At 47.7% G+C, this 25,664-nt stretch overlaps 4 protein-coding genes across 4 annotated transcripts; 1 reads left to right on the forward strand and 3 right to left on the reverse strand.

Annotated features, from left to right (window-relative positions):
- Positions 1-96: 96 nt before the first annotated feature.
- L228DRAFT_247346 (DUF914-domain-containing protein) lies at positions 97-1,036 on the reverse strand (the record flags this gene model as incomplete). Its single annotated transcript, XM_018332623.1, has 1 exon — positions 97-1,036. One exon carries the CDS (start codon positions 1,034-1,036, stop codon positions 266-268), a length of 771 nt encoding a protein of 256 aa, XP_018188481.1. The 3' UTR covers positions 97-265.
- Positions 1,037-6,895: 5,859 nt separating this feature from the next.
- On the reverse strand, positions 6,896-7,649 carry L228DRAFT_268298 (hypothetical protein; the record flags this gene model as incomplete). The annotated part of the gene is made up of 3 exons (XM_018335107.1): positions 6,896-7,110; positions 7,168-7,221; positions 7,280-7,649. The coding sequence occupies 3 exons, from the start codon at positions 7,647-7,649 to the stop codon at positions 6,896-6,898; spliced, it is 639 nt and encodes a 212-aa protein (XP_018188482.1).
- Positions 7,650-12,112: 4,463 nt separating this feature from the next.
- Positions 12,113-15,541, forward strand: L228DRAFT_268299 (DUF625-domain-containing protein; the record flags this gene model as incomplete). Its single annotated transcript, XM_018335108.1, has 10 exons — positions 12,113-12,226; positions 12,342-12,438; positions 12,492-12,573; positions 12,671-12,720; positions 12,797-13,129; positions 13,189-14,007; positions 14,067-14,234; positions 14,290-14,459; positions 14,513-14,685; positions 14,752-15,541. The coding sequence occupies 10 exons, from the start codon at positions 12,113-12,115 to the stop codon at positions 15,539-15,541; spliced, it is 2,796 nt and encodes a 931-aa protein (XP_018188483.1).
- Positions 15,542-19,228: 3,687 nt separating this feature from the next.
- L228DRAFT_268300 (hypothetical protein) lies at positions 19,229-23,194 on the reverse strand (the record flags this gene model as incomplete). Its single annotated transcript, XM_018335109.1, has 4 exons — positions 19,229-21,759; positions 21,817-22,035; positions 22,091-22,162; positions 22,213-23,194. 4 exons carry the CDS (start codon positions 23,192-23,194, stop codon positions 19,229-19,231), a joined length of 3,804 nt encoding a protein of 1,267 aa, XP_018188484.1.
- Positions 23,195-25,664: the final 2,470 nt, after the last annotated feature.

Here is a 25,664-nt window from a genome sequence, read left to right on the forward strand (position 1 = left end):
GAACATGTACCGGAAACCAAGTCAATTGAGCCATGGACTCTGCTTCAAAGTCCCCCCAGAACGTCCAAAGACCCAATTAGATATATATATAAGAAGCACAGGCATTGGACATAACGAGCGTTCAGGAAAAAACGGGAATTTTAAACAAGAAAATCAACAGAACCAACAAAACGATTCTTCCGTCCTATACGAGTTTTTGAACGGAAAGGAGGGACTGGGGACAATCCCAATCACCCCTATAAATTTAAGCTGCGAAATTGCGATATTAGACAATCGCATCAGGCTTCTCGACTCTGCGCTTCGCAGTCCCAATACCGCTGACGCCACGCTCCTGGTTGCTTCCGAGCCAAGGCTTGACGGCGTCACCGAATCGCGACATCATCATAAAGTAGATGAACAAGCCGACGAGGATGAGGACGAAGGCGATGGGGTAGAGGTAGTGGATGGTAAGATGGAAGACGTGGATGCCGATGATGACGCCCCAGAAGTTGGCCGTGAGGAGGGAGATGTTCATGAACGCAGCACTAGCAACGCGGAACATGATTGGCGCCAGTGAATAAAAGATGAAAAGGCAGATGGTAAAGCCGGAGAGATAGCCTCCGATTTTGCCGTCCCAGGAAGCGGTGCGCCAAGCGGTGCGGTCAAAAATGGCTGACTGAACACCGCAAATGATCGTAGCCCAGAAAGCCAGCTGACCGACCACCTCGTACAAGGGCCGCTTGCTCACCAGGAACTCCTCAGTAATATTGGTGAGGCCGTAGATGGTGGCGCCCAGCAAGGCAAACAGATCGCCTTTGAGCTGGTCGGGCACATGGCCGCCGTTGGCGCCGGTGATATGGTCAGAGGCAATAAGCAGACCCATACCACCGCAGCAAACGAGAATACCGATAATTTGAGTCCAGTGGTAGCGGACTTTGAGCAGGAGAGCGGAGACGACGACAACGACGACAATGGCCCAGAAGTTGATAAGCTGCGCGGAAAGAATGGTGGTGTATCGGTATGCGAGAACGGTGAAGTAATTACCCTCGACATCCATGAAGGCAAGGATAAAGTCTGTTTTGCATATTCGATTAGATATCTGGGTCATCCTAGACCAGGGATCCCCGTTGGAACTTACACTTCCAACCGTCGCGGAATACCATGCGGGCCCAGCCCTTGATGCCATATTTATACATGGTATAAAGCGAATAGACAAGATTCATGCAAATATAGTTGAGAAGCAATTGCAAGGTCGGGATAGAGTTGTTGTTCATGGCCAGCAAACTAGAGAATGTGTTTGTGCTGGTAATACATAGCGAAAGGACCTGCCTGCATGAGGGAAACGGCGAATTAATTTCCACATTACTTTCAAAGAGAGCTGCTGTTGTCGCAAAGAGAAATAACAGGTGTCATACCCAAGAATCAAAGCAATGTAGAAATCGCGAGTCTTGAAATAAGCAAACAATCCCCTTGATTCGTTTTTGATTTCATCAATGGTGTGGCCAGCCGGGTTGCCATTCTCGTCCACGACGCCAACAACCTCAGGACGGCCGTGAGGCTCGCCCACGTTACCATTGCCACTAATGGCATCACTGTGGTCTTCGTTGGAAGTGATGACAGCATCAGTCTCGGCGGCGGTCTTCACGGGCTCCGGACCACCGTCGGATTTGCCAGCGGACGCATAGTACGACATTGCTGGTATAGTCCACACGTTGCGGGGAAACCCAAAGGTTCTTCTATAGCTCTATTTTACTTTATTGGAGCTTTGTAGCTGTGTAGTGAGCGCAAAACTCCCGAAGTCGCTCACTGGTAAATTTGCCAATTGGCAGAGAGTAGTTTGTAGAGGATAAGAAGAAAAAGTGTGTATCTTTTCTAGCTATATCTCCAGGTGCGGGACGGGGAATCTAGACCTAACTTATCATTAGCGAATAGAAAATTCCCACACTACACGTGAGTCCCACGAAAATCCCAACCCAGAAAGGAAGGTTATCAGCTTATCGCACCATCCTTCTTATCGATCGTATCGTCAGGATCGCCAAGTGCAAAGACGCAATTGTGCATCACAGGCATTAATTTTGTGCAGCAAATATCCATAATATTAACCAGTACTTTTCATGATGCTTGGTTCAATACCTCTCATTGCGAAGAATGAGGTCATGAAATAAGACTCCCCGCTAGTGTTACAAAGGATCAAGTGCACGGCTTAACTATTGCAAACAAGGCACTCAAAAGAATGATAGACAATCTAATCGGCTTCGATTGCCCCTCGTACAGAAAAATCTCCCGGTAGATCGTTGTCCGATCATTTCTTGCCAACTCATCCTCGATCCTCATGTATAAATCTCATAAGAGCCCGCCAATCAATACTAATAAGTCATCACAGCATAGCAACCACATATGTAGATTCTTGTTACAAGCATTCTCACAAGGAGCATTGCTCAACAGGAGATATATCATGGCAAATTCCTCTCTGAATAAAACAAGAAAGTAAGTTTTTGCATGTGACGAAATAGGCCGGGTAAGAAAGCAATAAAGTAATGATTGTCCTCGTAAAGATGAATTCCACTTTCCACGGCGCGGTGGAGAGACTGCTAGAGACGTTTGGTAGGATTCTGAGGACATATTACTGAAGAGTATTCGAATGATGCTTCACTCCAGAAGCCGATGAAGCTCGAAAATCCCTGCAACCCCAATTCTTGGCCGAATCTACCAGCGTCGGTTTGCTACCCAGCCATGGTCAGGGGTCCTGAGAGATCGAGAACATCAGCCCTGGCAGAGCTGAAGCCACATGGCGGGGAAAACAGGGGGCACATCCTCGGGGCATGTCATGTGTTTGGTGGCCAGGAGAGTATTGCCCTTCGGAAAACTTTGGATAATGGCTGAGGCATCAAAAGTATGGGAGCGTCTTAGAAACTGGAATTATAAAACTGCTCGGAAAATTACACAATCCGCGCTTTCAAGATTCATGTCTAAAGCGGAGATACAACCGCAAAGATATGGTTCTGCATTTCAAGTAATAAGAGTACTTCTTCGCTGGCCAGTGTGATGAAAAGTTTTCTGAATGGGTGGTTACCATGCAAAAACCCCACATCAGTGCTGTTTCACCACGGTCTAGCCACAGAACGAGGGGGAGGGGCAAGCCACAAGAAATGCCACGTGCCTCATGAAATGGACATAAAAGAATTTTTCACATGTTCCTATTATTTTTCATGGTTGTACTCTTTGTATAGGCGCTCATGACAAGGATTGCGCGAAGTTGTTTTCCTTGCCGTCCCCGCAATATTTTCAACAAGAGAGTCTAAACGAGCTAGACCGAAAATCTAGACTTCCCGAGGCTCACTGCCCCTGGTGGGCCGGCTGGCTGTACTAATCGAAATAGTCTGCAAACTTTCGCTATAAGTGCGCACAGACCATTAATCGTTCGGGGAGCTTCCCAAAAGAGAATTGCTCTCGACCGTATTTGGGTCTCACCCTAGCTCGCGAGGAGTCAATCCGGGGGCTGCCCTTGCCATTCAGAGCCAATTCTAATCATTTTGTCTCGAGCTTTTGCCAGATCAGAAAACAATTCTGATCAAGCATGGGAGCTCTATGGTGTAAACCCTGGAATAACCTTGCTGCGTAATAACGTCTAGAAAGAGTATTCTTTTCGAGAGCAATTGCCACCATCATGTCGTGAATAATAATATGAGGAGATCTGAGCACGCGCAGATGGCTGTTGTTCCCCTGCCTGCCAAGACGATTTGCGCCTACATTTGCAGAAAATGCTGTTCAATCAGACTGAAATCATTTCCATGCTTTGCATAATATTGAGGTACGGCCGCTTCAATGATTGGCCAGACTAGGAAGCCTGTTCCATCCTTTCGGAGATGTTCTCATGCCCGGTGATGTGCAAATCGATTCCTACACAGAGTGCCATGAGAACGAAAAGTAGAGGAAGTTGGACTCCATCATCCTATCAAGTTCAACTCAGTCTAGTAACGCCGTGGCGCAATAGCCGTCAGAGGAAATCCATTCAGATAAGCCACGCGCGGGACGCGTAGAGAGATGGCGAGACTTTATTCTCGCCTGGCTTTTAGAGATAGAGCAGGGCATCTGGCCGAGGTCAAAAAGGTGGAAGGAACACGCGATGTAGGACGGCATGGACAATGGAGTAAAGGGTAAATTCATCGATTGAAGTTGGAGCTGTATAATAACCTGCCGGGGTAACCGATGGTTTAAGATAGGCGTCAGGGTGGTTAACAGATTGAGGCCTTAACGGGTCTCCGGAAGGCCAGCATCCGGCCTGACTATGTTCGGCATCATTCCGGGGCGATCCCGCTCCGGATTTTGTGGATTATCATCAGCCACATTTTTCTGTGCTGTAGATCAGCCGTCTTTGTGCACGCCACCATCTTCCGCCGTAATTGTGGAACCGAATGATGGAGGAACTACTTATTTTGTCAGACCGAGTAACATGAAGCTGGGTTCGAAGCCTAATTGGACGAGATAGATGAGCCACCTAACAGAGGACATATTCAAGTCTGAGAATCATCGTGCAGGAAACATATATGTTTTTAGTCCATTGGTCATCATGATATTCCTTCCGGGACACCCATCGTCCACATAGTACAGTAGAACCCAGCCATATGCGTCTGCCGCAGCTCCACCATATTCTGCCCATCCCGTCTCAGCATCCACGAGCTGCATTGACGTCTCCCCACGCGATTGACCTAGATTTGAAATGTTGCTTTTGCCGTCATCAACACTCCCCACGAGGGGCTACACCTACTGAGCATTGAGATAATACGTGTGTACTTGAGGACGATGGCATAGTGAAAGCAGTCAATAAAGTTGACTCAGCCCACAAGATTTCTGCTTAGCTACCTTAGTTGCCACGTCTAAAATTACGACTCAACCATCAGTCGATATGATTTGCCTGGTACTGAAAAAATGCGGAGCTGGATAATGTGCCAACGAGAAAGAAGACCGGAAAGTGAGTACCAGAAAGAGAGCAATAGCTCCGGATTTCTTTTTCGTTGGCAAACTAAAGCTAGAAAAGCTTGAGAGTGATTTGCCTGGAATCATTAGTAGTACAATGCATATCGTGCTAGAATCTGGAGCCTAGCTTATTGTTGCGCAAATATGAAGAGGGTTGTGGGGTCCGGGGAGATCGAGAGTCACCTCGGTCTGGAAAACCTACACCGTGACCGCCGTTCCTTTCATTCTGCAAAGACAGGTAAATCTAGATATGACTGGCTCGCTGAATCTCCGTCTTGTGCCGTGTTTAGTCACCAAGAGAAGCACTGACTGCAGGATCGCAACACTTTGCAGCGTATCTGCTCCGGAAGAATGATGACAAATTGCATGTCGCAAGGGACATTTGGTGAGTTGACAGACAACCGAATCAATCACGGCGTATTTATCCAAGCGATCGGCGACAAGGAGCTGGTATCTGACTGACCGTCACGGTTTTGACATGTGTGACACAAATACTTCTCGACGTAAAGCCGATAACACGCAATCATTATACATGATTGCAACGTCATGTATGGAAGCCATTAGCACATAGTAAGCCTGTCACCATTCAGTCAAGAGGATCCTGCATTTTGCTCGCCCACCCTTGCCCGTCCTGCATGACTCGCAGGCAGAAAGAAAGACGAAAATAGCTCCTTGGCGTTGCACTCAGGTATCCCATCCGCCTGAGACATTCTGATACAACCGCAGAAAAGGCGGACCTGCACCAGTATGCTCCGTAGCATACACGGGAAGTAGCGGTCCCGTAGTTCGGAATTGTTGTCGATGAAATAACGCTGGACACAGCAGATACTGACCTATGCAGTGCACTTCTTCTTCCTTGGTCAATAATGAATACCAACCCGAGATATGCTCTTTCCAAGGTCTGGCCCCAATTCAGGTCTTGCCACGTTTAGTAAAGCAGAAGAAAGAGGCCAAGAAGCTGCTCCAGGAACCCCAGCGTGCGATTTGGAACCTTTTGCAATCAACACGTGTTGACTGTCCCACATTTTTCTCACGAGCAGCTGGAGGACACCAGCGGTCGTCTTAGTCGGATACGGGGCTTTGGGGAACCACATTGGTGGGTTGTGGCTTTCTTACCCTCCCAGTCCCTTGTTGAGACCGTGTCAACCAGTGGAAGTTCTAAAAACGGCCTATGATGGATTCGGGATGTCAAGCGAGCTTCACAGCTTGTTTTCGCGGACTCAACACGGAGAAAATACGAGAGTTAAAGTTTCTCTGCTCGGAAAAGAAAAGGACCAAGGCGTTACCACCCGGTTCTTGAGTGCATGTCCCTTGCCGTCTTGTCCCTTGCTGCGGCTGCTCTTGGGGGCCGAATGATGTGAAGATGGAGCCGTTGTGGGAGTGATCGACAGTTAACTCGGAACGATCGCTGATCAGTCCAACCGTGGTCGGCAACCCCAGTGATCGACAATTAAATTAGGCGGTCTTGTAATTGTTGCTGCGACGGGAGATTCTACAAAAAACATAAGAAGGATCATACTATCAAAACGAGAAAAAATTAATGAAAGCATATCCTTTCCCACCGGGTACTCATTATAAATTCGATGAAGTATTTTAGCGAGCCTATGAAAACAGTTGACATGTCTCAGATCAAATTACACAGCGTTGATGAGACTCGGAGAAATTGAAAATAGAATGAAACCACAAGGCTTCAATTAATAAAAAAAATAAAGAAATAAAAATAATCATCCAATGGCACCCCAACGCTCCAGAAAAGAAAAAGGAATAAAAGGTGTTTCGTCGCAAATGTGCGCATATGCTCAATCGCTTTGCCTGAAACTCAGCAGAGGAGTGCGTGTTTGTCGCTCCCACATATTCCAAAACCCATACGACGCTGGTCCAAAATGAGGTAAAAATTTAAATCAAGGTAAAAAAGCAAGGAAAGGATTTCCCGGGGCATCTAAGATGCCGCTGCAACGGGTGCTGGGCCCGATTTGCTGAATCGCCATCGCTTCTTATTCTCGATTGGCGTAACGCTCACATTCGTCTGAGCCTTGGGGCGCGGAGGAGGAGCATCGTAGAGCGGGGCCTCACCGACCTTACGGTAAGTGCTTTTGTGAAGCTGATTGAGCACATTTTGCTCCGGAAAATGGACCTCGCCCTGTATTTCAAGGCCTAGGAAGGGTTCCGTTAGAAAGGTTGTAGTCTCACGGGAGATCTCGCAATACTTACTCGAAGATGAATCAGAAGTGGTGGACTGGCTTGAGCTAGCAATGGGAGAAATATCTAAAAGAACATTTTAGCAACACTCTTCAAGTCGTATTTGCACGGGATGTTAATTTACCAGTGCTAGTGACAGGACTACGAGCCATGCCTTGCTCCGAAGGCACCTTGAGAAGCTTGGTAGAGTCACTGGGTCTGTAATTCCAAGCAGAGCCGTGGTAACTGCTAGTGCGCGGCAGGGTTGAAACCGAGGAGAGGCCGCTGTTGTTGCGAATCATGGCACTGCGTCGGCGGTGATGCTCACGAATCAACTGACGGTCCTCATTCTTCCAGCTCGAAGGAGCACCCGAAAGTGCATCAACTGCAGCATGAGTAATAATATGCTTGTAAGGAGCGGGTGCCGTGGTCTCAGCCTTCTCATGAGCTTGCTGAGCGCTCTTGTGCTTCTCGGCGGCCTTCTTGGCACTGCTGAGCTTGGAGAAGATTGACATGTTTGCTGTATAGTATGATGACTTGTGCTTGGATCAAAGTGTCCGAGCAGATTACAGTTGAGAGCGGAGCGATGACCGAAGCTGCTTTTATGTTGCCGAAAAACTTGAATTCTGAATCAAATTGACCTGGTGACGGCAATTGGGACGGCTAATGGTACCGGTCCTAGTTTTCACCCGAGCAAGAATTGGACTGCCAATGGGCTGAGGTGGCAGAAACGTGAAAGTCTCTGTAAAGTAGCACAATATTTGTCTAGCAACCACGTGCGTAATGGAAGGTTTGCAACACGAAAGTCAAGGGATTGCCAGAGGAACGAGGGGGGGAAGAAAGAGAGCTTCAATGGAGGCGGACGGTGTGGAAGATATAGAGAGATGAGCGAGGGCGAGAACGTAGAGAACTGCGAGTAAACCAATCTAAGGATGAGCGCGCCCGATCAGTTCAGCCTTGGCCATTACATGACCGAATCCAGACGATGCTGGGATGCACGGCATACGCAGTAGTAGCATCGCCATGCCATGAGCTAGGGCATACTGGGGCGGTATGATAGTGGTCAGCATATTTTTGGGAAACAGCATCGAGAAACAGCCCCGGACAGATTAGCTCGTCCCACATGTCCTTAGCCAGCAGAGAAAGGACAGGGAGCAGTGCCCGTTGGAAGCATCGTTCAATGTGCCGTGTCACCACATCCGACAGCTTTGCTTGCGAGAACCCAATTGGGAAAGCAAGCACTTTGCCCAAAGACGCCACGAGAGGCGTCGCCCAACAATATTTCGTCCAGCCGAGACTATTTGGTGGGTCTATCCCCCAAAGTTCCTCTCTCCGAGCCTTCTTAACCTTGACGGTCGCTTAACAACGATCCATTTAAGCCAGAACGACCTAATTCGGCCCACAAAGTAACGACCCCGGTCGAAGACTATCTGCTGGCTTAAGAACGCACTGGTTCTTTACTGGATTCTCGCCCAGGAAAGCAGGTCAGCGAACCAAAGCAGACCAAGTCCAGCTCGACACTACGAGTACTGATTTGTACTGCCGTATTCTGCCCATGACAGGAGAGTGGCTATTCACACGTTAAGCGATCAAGTTGTTCGTGTAGCGCTTCCTGGCTTGCCCCAGCCAGCCCGCTCTTAAGCCATTGAAGCCATAGGCATGGACATTCAACTTCTCATTGGAGGTCAAGTTCAGGCCCACCTTTTATCCTATCTGCTCGCGGTGACATGTCTTACGTATCATTGTACTTGGATGGTGAAAGAGAGAGAGAGAGAGAGAGAGAGAGAGAGAGAGAAGCAGACCATACCACGACAGCCATGCACGTTTTCGATGCGTTGTCGGTGCCTGAGACACATTATTGCCAAGCATCCGCCACAACGGAATCGACATCGGCACTCGCCATTCCACCAGGTGCGATGTCTCTTCATAGGTAGGAAGCCAATGTCTCCGTAGTCCTCTGGAGACATATCATTCCGACTCCGTCTCCAGTGACGACAGAGGGCGCATCACCGCTCATCCGGCCCTCTCTTACTCCGTGCAGCGAAAAGCGCATGTGCTGCAGAAGGTTGCATGGCCTTCTGGTTAGATAAGTACAACAATAGGTTCATGTATGATTACTCCCTTGTTGCACGCTACAGGTATGGGAAAGCGTGGCATTATTGCCAAGTCTGTCTCCACGCTCTCTGGGACGCTTTCCCTGTCCAATGATCGACAGGTAGAGGGATCAATGGGCAGATTGATGCGGGTCCTCGATCCAAACCCAGCTCGCACCCACTGACAGAAGCACATCAGATTTGCATATTGGCATATTGCCATGGACAAGGATAGGGGAGAGTTGATACGCAAGGTCATAATAGGCGGATCATGGCGTTTGCCGCTATCCATGATATTCTTTTCTCGCTACCTTCCCCGTTTCATTCATAAAGAAGGCGATAGCTTAGAAGGAGCGTAGCCGCAGTGGCGTCACTATTTAAGTCCAAGTCGTAGAGATAGAACAGTATTTTGCGTCTAACTGCGCGGAAGCTTTACAAAGTGTTTTCTTGCTAGTGTGTGCGGTGCCAGCGCCCACTTCGTCGTTGGCTGAACTGAGCTTTCCATCGTTGCGCACCATCAATTGATCTGGGGAGACTAAAACACTGGAAGGCTAGGAGCCCCCGCGGTGGTTCTGTTCCTGGTCCCGACGTTCATTTCCTCTTTGGGAGGTGTCATGGCCGTTCTTGGCCCTGAAAAGCAAAGCGTAGCCGAGTTTCGACGGCCCTGTCCAGCGCTGGAGCACGTCAATTGGCGAACTCGAAACCTCTCCCTGCAGAAGCCTTATGCCGCTGAGATTATAGATTATAACCTGATTTTGATATCTCATCCTTCTGATGTCTCCCTCCAAAAACAACATGGGACCTCCCATGGTAACCGCCAAATGCGAATAAGGGATGTGCGGACCCTAGGGTCCGTTATCCACCCAATTATGGTGGCGTTGTCCAGCCGCGCAATTCTGGAGCCTTGTCCTATAGGATCACACATGGCTTCTCAGTGTTCGACCAAAGGCGCGCCGAGCCGACAGCCGTTTGGGGATATTGTGATGAATCCTCTCGGTGCTCGGGTTCGAGAAATGATCGAAACCGTTCCATCATATTGCTATCCACTTGACATACCCAAGAAATGATTCGTGCAATAACATGGTCGGCTCCTAAACATCTGGCTCTTCATCGCAAAGTCAATGAAAGGAGTTCGGTATAGTAAGGATCTCACCCTGAGCTCCGCAGTCATGCAACTGCAGGCAGGGCCGCTCTTAACATTTCTAATTACAGTCTCCCGGGGTAGGAAAACAGAAAAAATATTACTTTTCGTAAATATTATCGATTGAGCGGGGTAGCTGCCACATTGGCTACTTTGAGGCCTGCAGCTAGGAACAATCTTTAGTATATCTAGTTCACGTGATTGCGGTGATGAATGCATATAACATTGCATTTATCGTGGCAGTTTGAGGGCACCTTTTCCACCCAAATGACGTTCACGATCGGTTTGGTAGGGGTTGTGCATAAGAGAGACGGGGGATGGACATCGTCAGGGCCAGAAAAGGCGAAAAAAGAATTTACATAAATCCAAGGTTCATCTTATTAAGGCCTGCCTTGAAAGGGGGGTAATGAGGTCTATTACCACAAGCAAAGATGATTGATACGTGGAGAAGATGTCACTCTCTAGGTATTTTGCCATGTTGGCCAATGGGCCCGAGAATTCCTTTAATAAACTCGTGGCAGCCCGCCATCAGTCAATATTATCGATTAAACAATGAAGGATAGTGATTGTAGGCTCCAGAACGAACTGCAAAATCATGAGCAAGAAAACAATGCTGGGTTTGCACGAAAGTTACCAACCAGTCTGAAAACGCGGCCTATCAGATACTATGTGCCATCATTCGAGTTTCTCTTTGCGGACGTGCGAGTCGTTTAATGCGAGAGCATAGCTTTGAGAAAATTTCTCATTTACACTGTTACATGTGTATAAAATGCCAATTGACATTGGGAAAGACTGCTATCAAGATAAAAAAAACACGACGATTTGAGGATGTTGATTTGCGGTATGATAAGACGATATACCGGAACGTCATGAGTCAGTGCCGAACTAGAATCTCGCTTGATTGGCTCATGGGCCGAAGCCACGAGTTTTCCCTTGGGACCGAAAAAAGAAGGGAAAAGCTTAAGGTAGTGACGGAAATCCCCACCGCCCGCCAAGCTAAAACTTGCTGACTGCTGAAGTACCGGAGTACCCGACCCAAAAGAAGCAACCACCTGTTGGCCGTCCTTTCCCCCCCCCAAAAAAGAAAAGGCATCTTGTCAAGTGTTGCCTGCCTACAGAACGCTAGATCGCGTCATCTTATCTTTACTTTTGCTCCTAGAATCAAAGCTTCCATCGGTCCTTTTCGCCGCACCATACCTGACCCGATCTGACTGCGGCCTCACCCATCAATCAGTCCCTTGTCCCAACTTTGGCCCTACCTCTGACGTCTTGCCCCGAGCGAGAAAAAAAAGAAAGATCCAGTCACGTTCCTCCAACTTCCCCAAGCTTCCCTCCTCCCCGCCCGGGCCATAGCTTGAGCCACACTTTGAGGCTTAGTTCCCCTGAGCCTCATCCGCACCCACACTACAGCAACTCTTGCATTTGTGTCGCGCGCAACGCGATTCCATCACCGGCAACACCAACCTATCGGCACCGCTGGACGGCTCTTCGGACATCGATTCCATTTCGCGTCAATTGACCGATCCGTTTTCTTGCACCTGCGTGTCACTCTGCGCGGCAAACACCGCAAATTTGATTTCTGCGCGACGCCGAGGTGTCGACATTGACGTATACCTTGGCTCTTCCTTCCGGCACCTCGGCCACGCGGGCGGCTAGCCCTCAAATCCCGACCTGAAGTTGGCATTCGCCTTACAGAGGTCGAGCGCTATTCCGGCCGCTGGACGCAGCCCTCTTCAACCCCAAGATGGCCCTTGTTGTGCCGCCGGCAAATGACCGCAAGCGAGTCAAGGTCTATGAGCTGAAGAACAATGATTGGTTTGACAGAGGCACAGGCTTCTGCACTGGCCAAATTATTAATGTCCGTCTACAATCCCCATGCTGATCTCTCGGGATGTGCTCACGTCTAGCTGCACTTTTGTCGGCGCTTTTATCAATTTAGTCGCACTTGCTGATTGATACTGTCGCGTGAGCAGGATGAACCTCGCATTTACGTTGAATCGGAAGACGAACCAGACCGAATGCTTTTGGAGACGAGAATAGCAAAGGATGATGGCTACCAGAAACAACAAGGTTATTGCGATATGGCGACATTTGAGCTGGACCTTTACTAAAAGAATCGATAGACACCTTGATCGTCTGGACGGAAGCCAATGGAACGGACATGGCTCTGAGTTTTCAAGAAGCAGAGGGATGCGCAACTATTTGGTTAGTCATTCATATGGCTTCTCTTCATCATTTCCACTTTGAAAGCATCTTCGATCGGGGATATCAATTTCTGTACTAACATATGTTATCAATGCAGGGATTTTGTAAGCCATGTGCAGCAGCAGCTGATTGCTTTGGCTGGACCTGGTAAGTCGCCAGTCGCTGGACAAATGACCAAAGCTCCTCTTCCGCAGACGTCGTTGCTGACGACCCTTTAACACAGATGATGCGCTTTCTGATGATGCCGTTGACGGCTTCGCACAACCTGTGACATTACCATCGCCCGAGCTTGGTAACCTGCCAGAAATTGAGCAAATCATGCGAGCTGCAAGCAGTACTACGCCAGGTCGTGACTCGCTGTCAAAATTTATCATCGCCGAAGATTACATTACAAAGCTGCTCCCTCTTGTATCTGTTGCCGAAGATCTGGAGAGCTTAACTGACCTGCACCGCCTCTGCAACATTATGAAAACTTTGATCCTGCTCAACGATACGGCGATTATTGAATCGGTCGTGACGGACGAAATGGTTCTCGGTGTGGTTGGCGCTTTGGAATGTAAGCAACCTCCGCCTCGTTCTGAGTCCTCATTCATGGCTTGGCTGACTCCGCGGCAGACGATCCCGATTTTCCGACCCATAAAGCGAACCACCGACAGTATCTGTCTGACGAATCGAAATTTAAAGAAGTCGTGCCCATTGACGATCCAGTCATCAAGAAGAAGATCCATCACACCTATCGGCTGCAGTACCTGAAGGATGTCGTCCTTGCCCGCATACTTGACGACCCCACATTCTCCGTCCTCAATTCCCTCATCTTTTTCAATCAGGTCGACATTGTGCAACATTTGCAAGCGAATGGCCCATTCCTGAAAGAGCTCTTTTCCGTTTTCAGTCCGCAGGAGAAGAACCAGCAACGAAAAAAGCACGGTGTCCAGTTCATTCAGCAATGTTGCGCAATCGCCAAAAACCTCCAAGCCCCAGCGAGAAGCCAGCTCTATCAACACTTTATTGAAGGAGGGCTCTTTCCGGTCATCAACTTTTCACTACGACACGAGGATACCCTAGTGCGAATAGCCGGTACCGACGTTTTAGTCGCAATGATTGACCATGACCCTGCCATGGTTCGAGCGCACATCTTTCGAGCCATCAATGAAAAATCGACACCTTTGACAGACACACTCATTGAGCTGTTACTTGTTGAAGTTGATCTAGGAGTCAAATCACAGATCGCCGACGCCATCAAAATCCTACTAGATCCTCAGTCGAGCCCACCAGGGGCCGAAGGCCTTGGCAGGGCAGGGAGCGAGTTTCTCTCTAAAATGCGTGGGGGCGCTCCGACAAACCCCCAAACCGAATCTTTCATCCAAAGTTTTTACGACGAGTCGGCAAAGAAACTGTTCCAGCCTCTGAAGAACCTTGAACATCGAGAATCAAGTGGGTGCCCACATTTCGGCCTTCAATCGTGAACTGTACTAACGGCGCCTGAATCTCAGTGCGCAATTTTAGCATTCAAGAAGTGTCACTCTTTTCCCATCTTGTTGAAATTTTATGCTTTTTCATTAGACAGCATATGTTCCGGAGTAAATATTTCATTTTGTCTGAGGGTCTTACATCTCGTGTAGCACAGCTTCTGGCTGCTCCAGAGAAGCATTTGAAATTAAGTGAGCGAAGCCTACTGGACAAATAGTGGCCTTCTTCGATACTGACGGTCTTTAGTGGCGTTGAAATTTTTTCGCACTTGCATCGGACTTGGAGATGAATATTACAATCGACAGCTCATCCAACATCACCTTTTTGAACCTATACTCAATATCGTTTTCGAGACAATGCCTCGAGACAATCTCCTCAACTCAGCCTGCCTAGAGATGTTCGAGTATATTAAGCGGGTATTTGATGCACCATCTTTATCAGCTGACTATGTTACTTATCCTCCTCTCAGGAAAACAATAAACAAATAATAACGCATCTTGTTGATAATTATCGGGATAGACTGGAGGAAATAACCTACGTTGACACGTTCCAAGGTCTGGTTCTTCGCTACGATCAAATGATGGGATATGTACCAGAGTTGGCGAATACTGTCGGGAAGCAAGAACCAGAGACTTCAGCAAGGTAATGTCACCTCGTTTGGCCCCAGCTCTTCCTCTAAGCTTGTGGATGCTAATTTCCACCTCCCAGGGCGCATATTAATGGTGGCCAGCGCTGGCAAGGCGTCAAAGAAATGGACGCCGCTGAAGAAGATTACTTTAACACATCGGATGATGAAGAAGAGACACCCGCCTCAGCCACCGCGACAAGCGGAGCGAACGGTGCCTCTTCTACAACCGTCAGACCCCTCGTGGACTATCCGGATGACGAAGAGGACGACGAGAGTGGCGAAGCAATGGATACTTCTCGTGATCGTGAGCCCGACGCAAGCGCATCGCTGCCTGCAGAAGAACAACAGCCATCCGCCTCCTCAACGTCGCCATCACCAGCGGCAGCATCTGCCGCCGCTGCTGCAGCTGCAACTGCCCCTCCTCCCGAGCGCCTTTCCGAGAAACGGAGGCGTGAAGAAGACGAAGAAGACGAGCTAGGAAAGTTGTCACAGACAAAACGACGTAGTTCGTCAATTGGAAGTAGCGGTAGTGCTCGCAGCGTGAGCGCGAGTTTTGCCGTCGGTGGAACGACTCCCAGTATGGGAGAGGGCGAAGGAGGAAGCTTATTGCGTCGCCGGAGAAGTCTGAATAACAGCAATACCTCGATTGGAGCTGGAGCTAGATCTGGATCTGAATCTGGCAGAGACCGCTCTGCCTCACCTTCGTCATCTTCTTCCCCCGCGGGCGGGCCCAAGAAGATTTCGATATCACTTTCGATCAAGAGCTCGGGAAGCGGGAAAAGTGGCGGGAAAGACGGAAGCCCAGATTCTACGCAAGCGGCCGCAGAAAACGTAGAGACCTCGACCTCGCGTCAGGACAAAGGAGGATAAATCCAGCTTCTAACCAGTAAAAAGAAAATGCTACCCTACTATGCATGCGTGCATCTGCTTTTAAAAAGCCTAAAACTACGACTTGCACTCCTCAACTTTCTCTTTCTCTCTCTCTTTTCCTTTCATATAGCGAAAAGGGCTGTTTGGCTAAGAAACTTGCAATTTGGCAGCTCTACGTTTCTTTCTTTCTCTTTCCTTGCTGGGTTTGCTGCTATCACGCTTGGGAACCGGTGATTAATTTTTTGGGGGCGGGGGTTTTTTTATTTTTTTGCTTCTGTCTGATATCTATCTTATCGATGAAAAATATCCTCTCTTGCATCCATTTCTGGAATCACTTTTGGTCGTCGCTAGTGTTTGACTCTGTGTCTGTTTCTCTCCAGTCTTTGTTTTCTGATTCAAATCTTGTCATGAGCGTTTGGGTCTCTCGTTCGGCTCTAGTATATCTACATTTGCCATATATTTCGTATCCGCTTTGTTAAATTTGTCATATCCCGTCAAATGACGTCTTACTTTTTTTCGTATCTCGTTGCAGTCCGCTGACCTTGGTTGTTTTTGCTGTACATTTGGCATTCTGCGGAGCATCTTCTTTTCTCTCCCTCCCCCCTCCCCCAATCCTGTTTCTCTTGCGTGGCGTGTGCTCTGATCACGAGAGCAAATCGTTCTTTGCGTGTTATCTATTAATTGGCTTCTTCTTATTTTATTTATCTTATTTTATCTTATTTCATTTTACCTTATTCTTTTTAATTTTTATTTTTATTTTATTTTTTTTTTTTTTTTTCTCTCTGTGTGTATGTTGTGATTGGGTGACCAGGTGCCGGAGTGCAAGCACTGGTCCAAATCATTCTTTTTTTTTCTTTCCAGCAGAGCTGCTTGCTCGATTACTTTCTTCATCCCTTCATCTCTTCCCTTCATTCCTTTTTTACCATTTTGCTTGCTATTCAGTCCTCGTTCTCTTCTTCTTTCCTTTTTTTTTCCTTTTTTCTTTTTCTTTTTTTTTTTGCTTTGTGTTGGTCTCTTATTTTTTATTTTCCTTTTATTTTCCTTTCTTTTTCTTTCTATTCTTTTATTTTCCTTTATTCTCCTTTCTCTTCTATTATTCTCTTCTTTTATTCTTCCTAAATTATATTCTTTTCACCAATTTTTTCTATTCCCTCCCCTCTCTGTTGTTCCGTATAGGCGAAAATTGGCGCTATGGCGTATCATGGAATGGGAATTAGGCATGCTTTTCGAAGCATATTGTGTATTGTGTATTTCTTCTGAATGGATTTGATACTGAAATTGTTATAATTCCCCTTCCTTCGAGTTCCTCTACTCCATTGTTTTTTCTTGCTTATCCTTTGGTCCTGACCCTTTTGCACCCTTGTCGCCCTCATCCTTTTCACCCATCACCCTTCTTTGATCCCTTTTCTTTTGTTGCTTTTGCTTTGGCTTTACTCGGCTTCAGTCAGCGACTCAGCTCTAGTCTATTTACTCTATTCACTCAATCTACTCTATCTACTTGACCTATCTATCTAGTTTACTATCTATCTCTTTATTTGTTTAGCAAAATATAATGAATTGAAGCTGTCCTATCTATCTATCTATCTATCTGGCCAACTATTTTTTATCCAATCCACTAAATAACATTACTGATCCTCATTTCATTTTCAAGAAAGGAAAATCTTTTTCTGTCGTGAGGATTGCCTGTTCCTATTATTGGTTTCTCCCCCCCCCTCCTGTTTTCTCTTCTGTTACTCTCATCTTTTCTCATTTGCTCTTCATACTTTGTTATATCTTGTATCTTGCCAAACGGATGTGATCCTGTTCTACACTGTCCTATTCTGCTCTACTGCGCTGTGATATGGTGCGTGATATGGTGACAACGACAAAAAACGACGACGACGCTTGTGTCCTTTCCTACAGGTTACAGTCCAGTGTCGGCCACGAAATGTCAACCATCCCTAGACAGAGACAAACAACGTAAAAGTGTGAAACCACGATTATAACGGGACCTTGATTTATCAAATTAGACAATTTTTTAGAATTTTTTTTTATCCGGTTTTGCTATGCTTTATTTATTTAAAAAAAAAGAAGAAAAAGAAGTCTATTGATTCCCCCCTTCCATATGAACATGTTTGAACGTTTTAGGATATTTCAGTTGAATTCATTGAAAATGAAGAAAACGACAGGCGGTGAAATACCGACAATGAAGTATCGACCAGCCCATGAAAAAAGAATCACCCAACGCCGTCCATAATTTGCAATATTAAAACCCTCAATCCTTGGCCCAATGTTCACCCGTTGTCGGCTGAGCCCCGCTTCCATCTGCTTCTGCGCTATCCCATGCGATGTGTCCCTGAGCCGTTGGATATATCAACAAAGGTGCGAAGATAAGAGAACCCCATCTTTGCTTGCATAACCAATGTTGGATGAAGTCATTGCCCCAACTACTAAATTGGCATCTGAATGCAAGAGATGGTGCGTCTCTTCGTCGTATAATCAAAGTCGAAGGTGAATCTAGTTCTTGCGTGCTCCGAGGGTGATTGGCTCTGCACAGCAGTTCTTGATAGATTGCCATTCACTTCCGCAAATTGTGTCGAACATGCCACGGGAGAAAAACTGCAGGTCAAGCAGGCCAAGACAATACGGAAGAAGCATATAATAAACAATGCTGCTAGGAAGTTTGATAGAGAACCGCCATAGACGCAGGGAACAACAACACAAAGGACAAAGGTATGCTGACCTCGACAAGATTGCAGCACATCCACCCATCGAAATGCTAGATAAACAATGCGGGCACATCTTGGGGTGTTTGCGCCCTAAAGATGATTCTTAATTGAAGAAGCATCGAACAGAAATGCCCAACCGACAGTTTTGAGGTAGGGAAAAAAAAAAAAAAAAAAAACCATAAACGGAACAACACGTGCAGATATCAAATGCTTTCAAGAAATGAGCCAGAAGATGACCTGCTCCTCATCCAGTGAATAGAGACAATAAAAATAAAGAATCCAGAATGATTGAAAATGCAACAGTCTTTCCCAGGGGAAAAAAGGGCAATACTCCGTTTCTCGACTCCTTGAACCATGTCAAACATGCAAATCCGTGATATGAAGAGAGAAAAAAAAAAGAAGTTTTTGGCATCAGTTCGACTGGTGCAATTCAAAGGTATTGTTGCAATAATGATTCGCCTTTTCCGAGTTTGCATATGTACTAGCGTGTAAAATGTTCAACAAGAACAGATGATAATGCAATGAAGAAAAACGGTCGTTTTTCCAGCAGAAGATGATCTTCCCATGGTATCGGATAGGATGAGGATTTTTATGTCGAAGAACAACGCTGGAACGCCTTTTGTGCGGATAATTTTGGAATGTTTTTTTAAGGAAAAATAAAGCGAGGATGAGTGAATGTAGTGCCGGTAAACAGCCAGTATGACATCTCTGGCGTCATCGACACCGATTGACAAACCCTAACGCAAAAGATCTTGACGGTCCCATAAGAAATTTGTCTTTAAGTAAATGCTTCGGTCAACGACCCAAATGGAATGACCGAACTGAAAACTGCAGCATTTGCCGCCTTCCACATTGTCTTCCAGGCATGGAGCCGGATGCGTGACGAGAAAGTCGAATGAAGTTGGCTTCCATATTGAGACAATTCGGAAGAGCGTATATTCGACTGAATCCTTATTCTAGCTTCTCGACGCAGAAACCTTTAGCCACCTTTCCGCTCTGACTCATTGACTGGAAGTGGCTCCCTGCGATCCTTCATGGAGTCAGAGTTCTTTGGTGCTCCATGCGACTTGCCTCCCTTTTTGTTGCCCTTTCTAGCAGGCTGCTGCCAGCCATTTGATGCGGTATTAACTCCATGCCGATCCTTTCCATGGGAATTCACAGAGTTCGCTCCGGATGCTTTCTCTCGGTGATCCACATGCGAATGTTTATTTGCCACAGCAGCCGCTTTTTGCTGAGCTTTGAGAAATGCACCTTGAATGTCACGGCTTGGTGACTTGGACCGCTTTCCCCCACCGGTTGTAGGTTCATTTTTCCGACTTACTGTGGGAGAAGGTGTCCTAGATTCGCGCACTGGAGACAAGGTGGGGGCCAAGGCCGGGTCATGGTAGCCTTTTGCATTTGTTCGAAGAGCTTCGGAGGAGAGCGCTCCTGAACGGATATTTTCAGCGCGTAAACCTTTCTCCTTTGGAGGAGGTCGGTGTACCTTACACTCCTCTTCGACGCCATTTGCGAGACCTGACTTTGACGCAGAGCGATTGGATGTCTGTGCATTTTGGCTAGAAGATTTGGTCGCTGGAACATCCGGAGGGCTAACCTGTTGGCTGGAAACTCCATTGATCCGTGAGCCCGAGTCATGAGCTGGCTTCTGAGCCTGATTGTGAAGCTCCAATAACCTTTGAGCATGAAGCTGCTGTGACAGCTCGGAATAATCGCCCTCCGGAATTGCATCTGAGGATTGCGTGTCCGACATAGTCGCCGACGTGTCGTAGCTGTGATCCTCTGATGCCGAAGTATTCCCGCTTGCTTGCACGCCGTGATGCTCCTTATCTATCGTAGGTGGCGCGTAATTCGAGCCATTGACGACTAATGGCCCACTGGTATCAATAGCCCGCGCTGTAGCCAATGACCTTTTCAAATTTGGGAACGTTGAAGTGGTCAACCTTTGTTGATCGATGGAGAGACTTCTCCGATGGGTTAGGGGCGAAGGTGATCTGGAAGACTCTTGGAAATGCCCAAAAGGTGCAGCGATGATTTGAGTATCTCTCCCATCTCGAGAGCAGATTTCCCCAAACGGGTAAACACCTTGGACGGGCACAACTTGAGAAGATGGAGCAACCGGGGAACCACCCAAATAGTATCCGATATATTCCTTTCGCAAGTCGTCCTCGTGCGGTAGATCCTCAGCTAGAGACCGTTGACTAGATTCATAAAGTATATTGTCGCCACCGTGCATAGGACTCGTCGCCGGAAGGCTTTGGCTGTGTTGCATTGCTTGAAAGCCACCCATGCTGGGGACGATAAATGGCGTAGGAACAAATCCGTTCAGAGTAGTAATCGGTCTAGCAGGTTGGGAGTGAGATCTCAAAGATGCGGTCGCAAAACCCTCTTGGCCAGGTGAACGTTGCAAACTCCGCCGCAATTCTGGCACCGCAATTGGTGCTGCTGGAGAAGCCGGATTCGTCTGGGGGGTGGTTTGGGTTGCATGGGGCAATGGCCCGAATTGCAGAGGGTGTAAGAATAGATCGGATCCAAGCTGGCTGGGCAGTGGAGGTTCCTCTTGGGAGCTTGAGCGACGCCCATTCAAATTAGCTTGAGTGTCCAAAGAAGGCTGCCCTCTGGAGTGCGCTTGGGCATACGCGCTTGCTTGGGCTTGAGCCTGGGCCTGAGCTTGCTGCATCAGCTGGAACCTCAGCTCGCTCTCCTGGACTTGAAGCAGCTGATAGCGTTGAAATAATTGGTCGTGCAGTTGATTCTGCGCTTGTGGTGAGAGGAAATACTGATGACTCGGAATCCCAGGTTGGGGCCCATGGAAATTATTCAAATTAGCATTTCCGTATGCAGTGGCACTGGAAGATCGTCGTCCTCCTTGCTGGCCGCGAGAATATGTATTGTTTGGATGTCGATGTCCTCGTGAATTTGTAAACTGAGCTCTTCCGCTGCGCCCACCAGATTGCGAGTGACTTCGGGTCAGGACGGCCGGCCGAGGTTGAGAGGGTGGCTTTTCCCATACTCGCTCCTCTTCAGCAGGAAATACAAATTGATCACAACATTCCCTGAGTTTGGCCCCATCGGCGATGAGGTCAAATGCCCTTCTCAGTTCGATGTGGACGCCTCGGAAGGACGTATCATCGGCAGTATTACCCAAATTCCTGGAGATGTTGAAAGGTTCCTCAACACAGAGCCGATTATTGAGAAGTAGTTGCCACCCTTTTTCTTCCTTTGTGAGCAATTTCCCGAGCCGAACAGAAATTACTGATTTCTCATAGTCCAATTCATGCCCGTGGCGGCGAAAGAAATGGAAGAGCAACTCTCCAAGCGTCTCGTGGTTATTTTTTCCGAATCCACGTAGGGAGTCAATGTCGTCAGCGAACGCCGATTCCTTTCCAGGGACAGCCGGACGCTTTCGATGGGGCAACTGATGAAGCGCTGGAAGAATCGGAGGATCTCGAGTTTGGAGGAAATTTATGATCATACATATCCACGTGTAGGAGCTGAGTGTGCCGCCAAGACCTATGTCAAAATTAGCCATTTATGCTAGACATGCCGAAGAGATGCTATAGCACCTACCAGCATCATTCAAAATCCTCGTCTTGGTCCAATGTTTGATGATCATTGCTAACGGCCGAACCCGTTCATCAATCTGCACATAAGTCTTGACCATTCGAGTATTCTCCAGCGCCGACGTGTTATTCACGTTCATGTCGCAGGCTAGGCGAAGTTCGGGGTCCCAAAACTTCACTATCGGTACTTTTGCAGTGGGTATACAGATGACCCGTTCCATACCATCTGAATCAATTGTGAGAAATGCCGCTTTGATTTCATAAGGTTGGGAAATTCATACGTTCAGCCAGAGCATTTGCTAGTAAACAAACTCTTTCAAGTTCCTTCATTGTGGTCGTTATACATATATCGACTGGATACGATTAGCTACATTTACTCATAATCGTGGTGATCCATACTTACCATCCGACTCGCTCGTACAAAGGAGATTACCAGAAGACCCAAAAACGTGGACCCTGATATTGCTCCCGGGCCATTTGTTATTCAGCAGCTGATCCAGCTTTCGGACAAATTTAGATCTTCGCTCATCGCTCTCGTTTGACGGTAATAATCGGTCATAGAGTTCCCTCATGTCGCCGCTCAGTTTCTTCTCCTCTTCCTCACTTAAACGCGCTTTGGGCGTCTCCTTGGCTGGTTCTAGTGTGTCTCCACCAATTGAGTAAGGTATTCTCCTTCTAAAGTATGCCATTCCTGTCTCAAATCTGCAGCCTGTTGGTGGCGGCCTTCGAAGCGGGGGAAGCGTACTATTGGATTCGGAATATGCAGATCTTGGCGAGTGGCTGTGGTTGCCATCATTTGGTGACGGTGACCTTGAGCCAAAGGAGAGCTTGCGAGCTCGCTGCTGCGGCGTGGATGGGAGGGAATTCGATTGATGCGACGACAACGCCGGCCTTGTAGGCAAGGCACTGGGGAGGTTTTCGCGTCTTAATTGGGGCATGGCTGCAGTCTGGGTCTCTGTTATAAAAGATCTACCGCCGTTCTCAGAACCTGAGCCGCTAGTATTCCCATGGATGTCAGATCGATACCGCGGTGGCCCTGGAGCCTGGCCACCTCTGCGTAAAGCAGTGTCTGATGTCAGATGGGACTGAGCCCTGGGTGTTCCACGTGCGGTTGTCCGATATTGGTTTTGTGGATCTATTAGAGTCGTGCGTCGATAAGGATCCTGCGCTTGTGGAAGTAAACCCAGAGACTGATTGAAAGGGAGGACGACAGGAGAAACGACTGGCGGTACCAAAGAAACCGGCCAAAAGGCTGGCTGAAATGCTCCTGGGATACCAAATGTATAGACAAATTGCTGTTCCTTTGATGCAGGTGAATACGGCAAGGATTGAGCAGGATAATCTTGTAAGAAAGCTGTTGTAGAAGCGTCTTGCTGAAACCCCATTAACACCGTGAAGGTTTCAACACGGGGATGAGCACCTCGCAGAGTACCGGCACGCTTGACTTGTTAAAATTAACACTAAGCGTCCGCAAACTCAAATGATGGATTTTTCCGACACGGACAGATTGCGAAAATATAATGGAAGAAATTCCGAGCGTGTGAGTGGTTGTTTGAGTATTTTGTAGTCGAGACAGGAATCGATTTTCGACTCGGGAGTAGAAAGGAAAAGTGGTAATGTGGAAGCCGACAAACTAAAAGTGACGACAGAGGCGAGAACAAAGTGAATGAAAAGCCTCTCTCCACACTGCCTTGCTCCAAGAGACTGGGCGTAGAATACTGGAGGGGTTCAGTGCCGTAGAGTGACGCGTGAGTATGCGCCGACAGGGAAGTATAGGGCGTTCCTCGAGCAAAGCTGAAAGTGCTTCCCTCTGATGGAGTGCCACTCTCTCTGTGTCTCTGCCCTCTCTTCGTGTGAGCGCGACCCTTTCAATAGCCTAAACTAATCAAATTGGACAGGAGTCGCTAACTACCGTCCACTCGGTTTGGCACACCCAACGCCGACCTCGGTGTTTGCCGGGCTTAATTAAGGGCAGCAGAGAAAATGATGACTATGAAGAGTAAATGTGGAATGAAACGAGATTGAGGCTGTCTTTCATGGAAAGTGATAACTATCGGTTCGAGATACGGTAAAAGGTTGAATTTGATGTGAGACAGGGCAGCAGTGCAGTATAGACTTGTTGGTGCCAAAATCCCAGAGAGTCCCGCATAAAGGACGGGCAGATATTCCCAATCAGGAAGTCGCATCTAATCTCGCCTTCCTCGCGAGTCATCGTGAATCAATGAATGAATAAACGCTTACAAGGGAAAGACGCCCTTCTAGCTACGATCATTCGACCTACCTTCCTTGGGAGGAGACCTACATGCCTACCTTCAGACGGCACAAGTGGCCTGGCGTTGGTGGCCTTTGCTTATTGAAAGACCCTCTCGCCAATTACTGTTTCAGGCTCCTTTCAGCATCAGCTTGAGCTGATGAGGCAAAGCCCGTAAGGACTCGCGCCTTTCATCTCCGTCTTCGCCAGAGTATATAAGCCTTGTTCGAGCCTTGTGGCGTAGAATATGCCGAACCTGGACGAGCCTCGCCGACTTAGCCCTTTTGCTGCCCGTCACCGCCGACCTGGATAGGCTCGCGTATTGCTGCAAACTCGATCTTGGCCTCGTGATGCTCCTTTGAAAGTGTACTATGTTTTTCGGAAGAAGGGTCTTGTAACGTCATTCCTGATCACAAGATGACGAAGATATTCTGTCGATGATAATGAATGTTTATCTCTAATCTTAGCAGATGCAGCTTCTGGGTCGCATCTGATACATGTTCATGCCCCTTCGTAATACCTAAATATTCTTAGTCCGCCAACCTGTTACTCAATTACGTTACAGTAGTTTGAACGCTAGCCATCAAGGTAGCAGCGAGGAGCTCGAGGATTGAGGGACAAGATTCTATTTTGTACAATAACTTTCTCGACAATAGTGGACAACGTGTCATCAATTTCGACACTCCTCACCACGCAAGCAGCGACTTCCGGACGTCGGCCCATTTTCAATCTATATACGGTACTTCGTATCATATTGCAATTCAGGCGAGCGAGATGGTTGAGAAGACCAGGAACACGAAGCGGCATCTCTTATCGCCCGGAAATTGCTAAGTCAAAGTTCTCCTTCTATACTTTCATTGGCTCGCAAAATATGACTGACACTCCTCTTTATCCTCTGCCCTAGCCATGTTTTCAGGTCCCTTCTTTACGCGGTAAGGATTTTCTTTGCTTAGATGGACAACAAGAGAAGCCCAAATACCTGAACATTCAATGCGGGCAAATTAGAATTACAAAGTAGGTAGTTGGGCTCAAATGCCCGCTACCCGCGTAGACTGGGTGCGGAAGGTTCAGGTAGAATGTACAAGCCAGGAGAGATGCTTTAGATGAACCTGAGAGTAATGATTAGCTCAATGGATATTGTCTACAAAGTACTGGAGGAGGTGTGGCTTAGTTTCTGTCCTGGCGCAGAAGAATACAGCCATTATACGGCTGTGCTAGCACCAAAGCAGCACACAATCAGGGATTGCACAGGCGGTGACGGGAGCTAAAAGAGCTTCAATGGTCTGTGATTTCTGCCTGCGTCGTTCGTAAAGCACTTTTTGCAAATCATGTCCACGCTTTCAGAGCCTCACTCTCCCCTTGGCACATAATCAAGCCCAGCCTACGAGCCTGAACAGCTGGCAAGCAGCCATGAGCGCCAACAGCCGCGTGCCGCGCGACACCCGCATTGTCGCGGGCTCTTGATTGGCTCAGAAACCAAGTAGAACCCTCCTCTTGGGAATTTATAAAATGTGGAGGGTAAATGTACTCCATTCATAAAGCCGGAAACCTGACAACAACAGAGGAGACATGGGCAGGGGTCGGTGGTTATACTATGTATGAGC

This window comes from Xylona heveae (assembly GCF_001619985.1).
Source record: "Xylona heveae TC161 unplaced genomic scaffold L228scaffold_5, whole genome shotgun sequence".
Lineage (NCBI taxonomy): Eukaryota > Fungi > Ascomycota > Xylonomycetes > Xylonales > Xylonaceae > Xylona > Xylona heveae.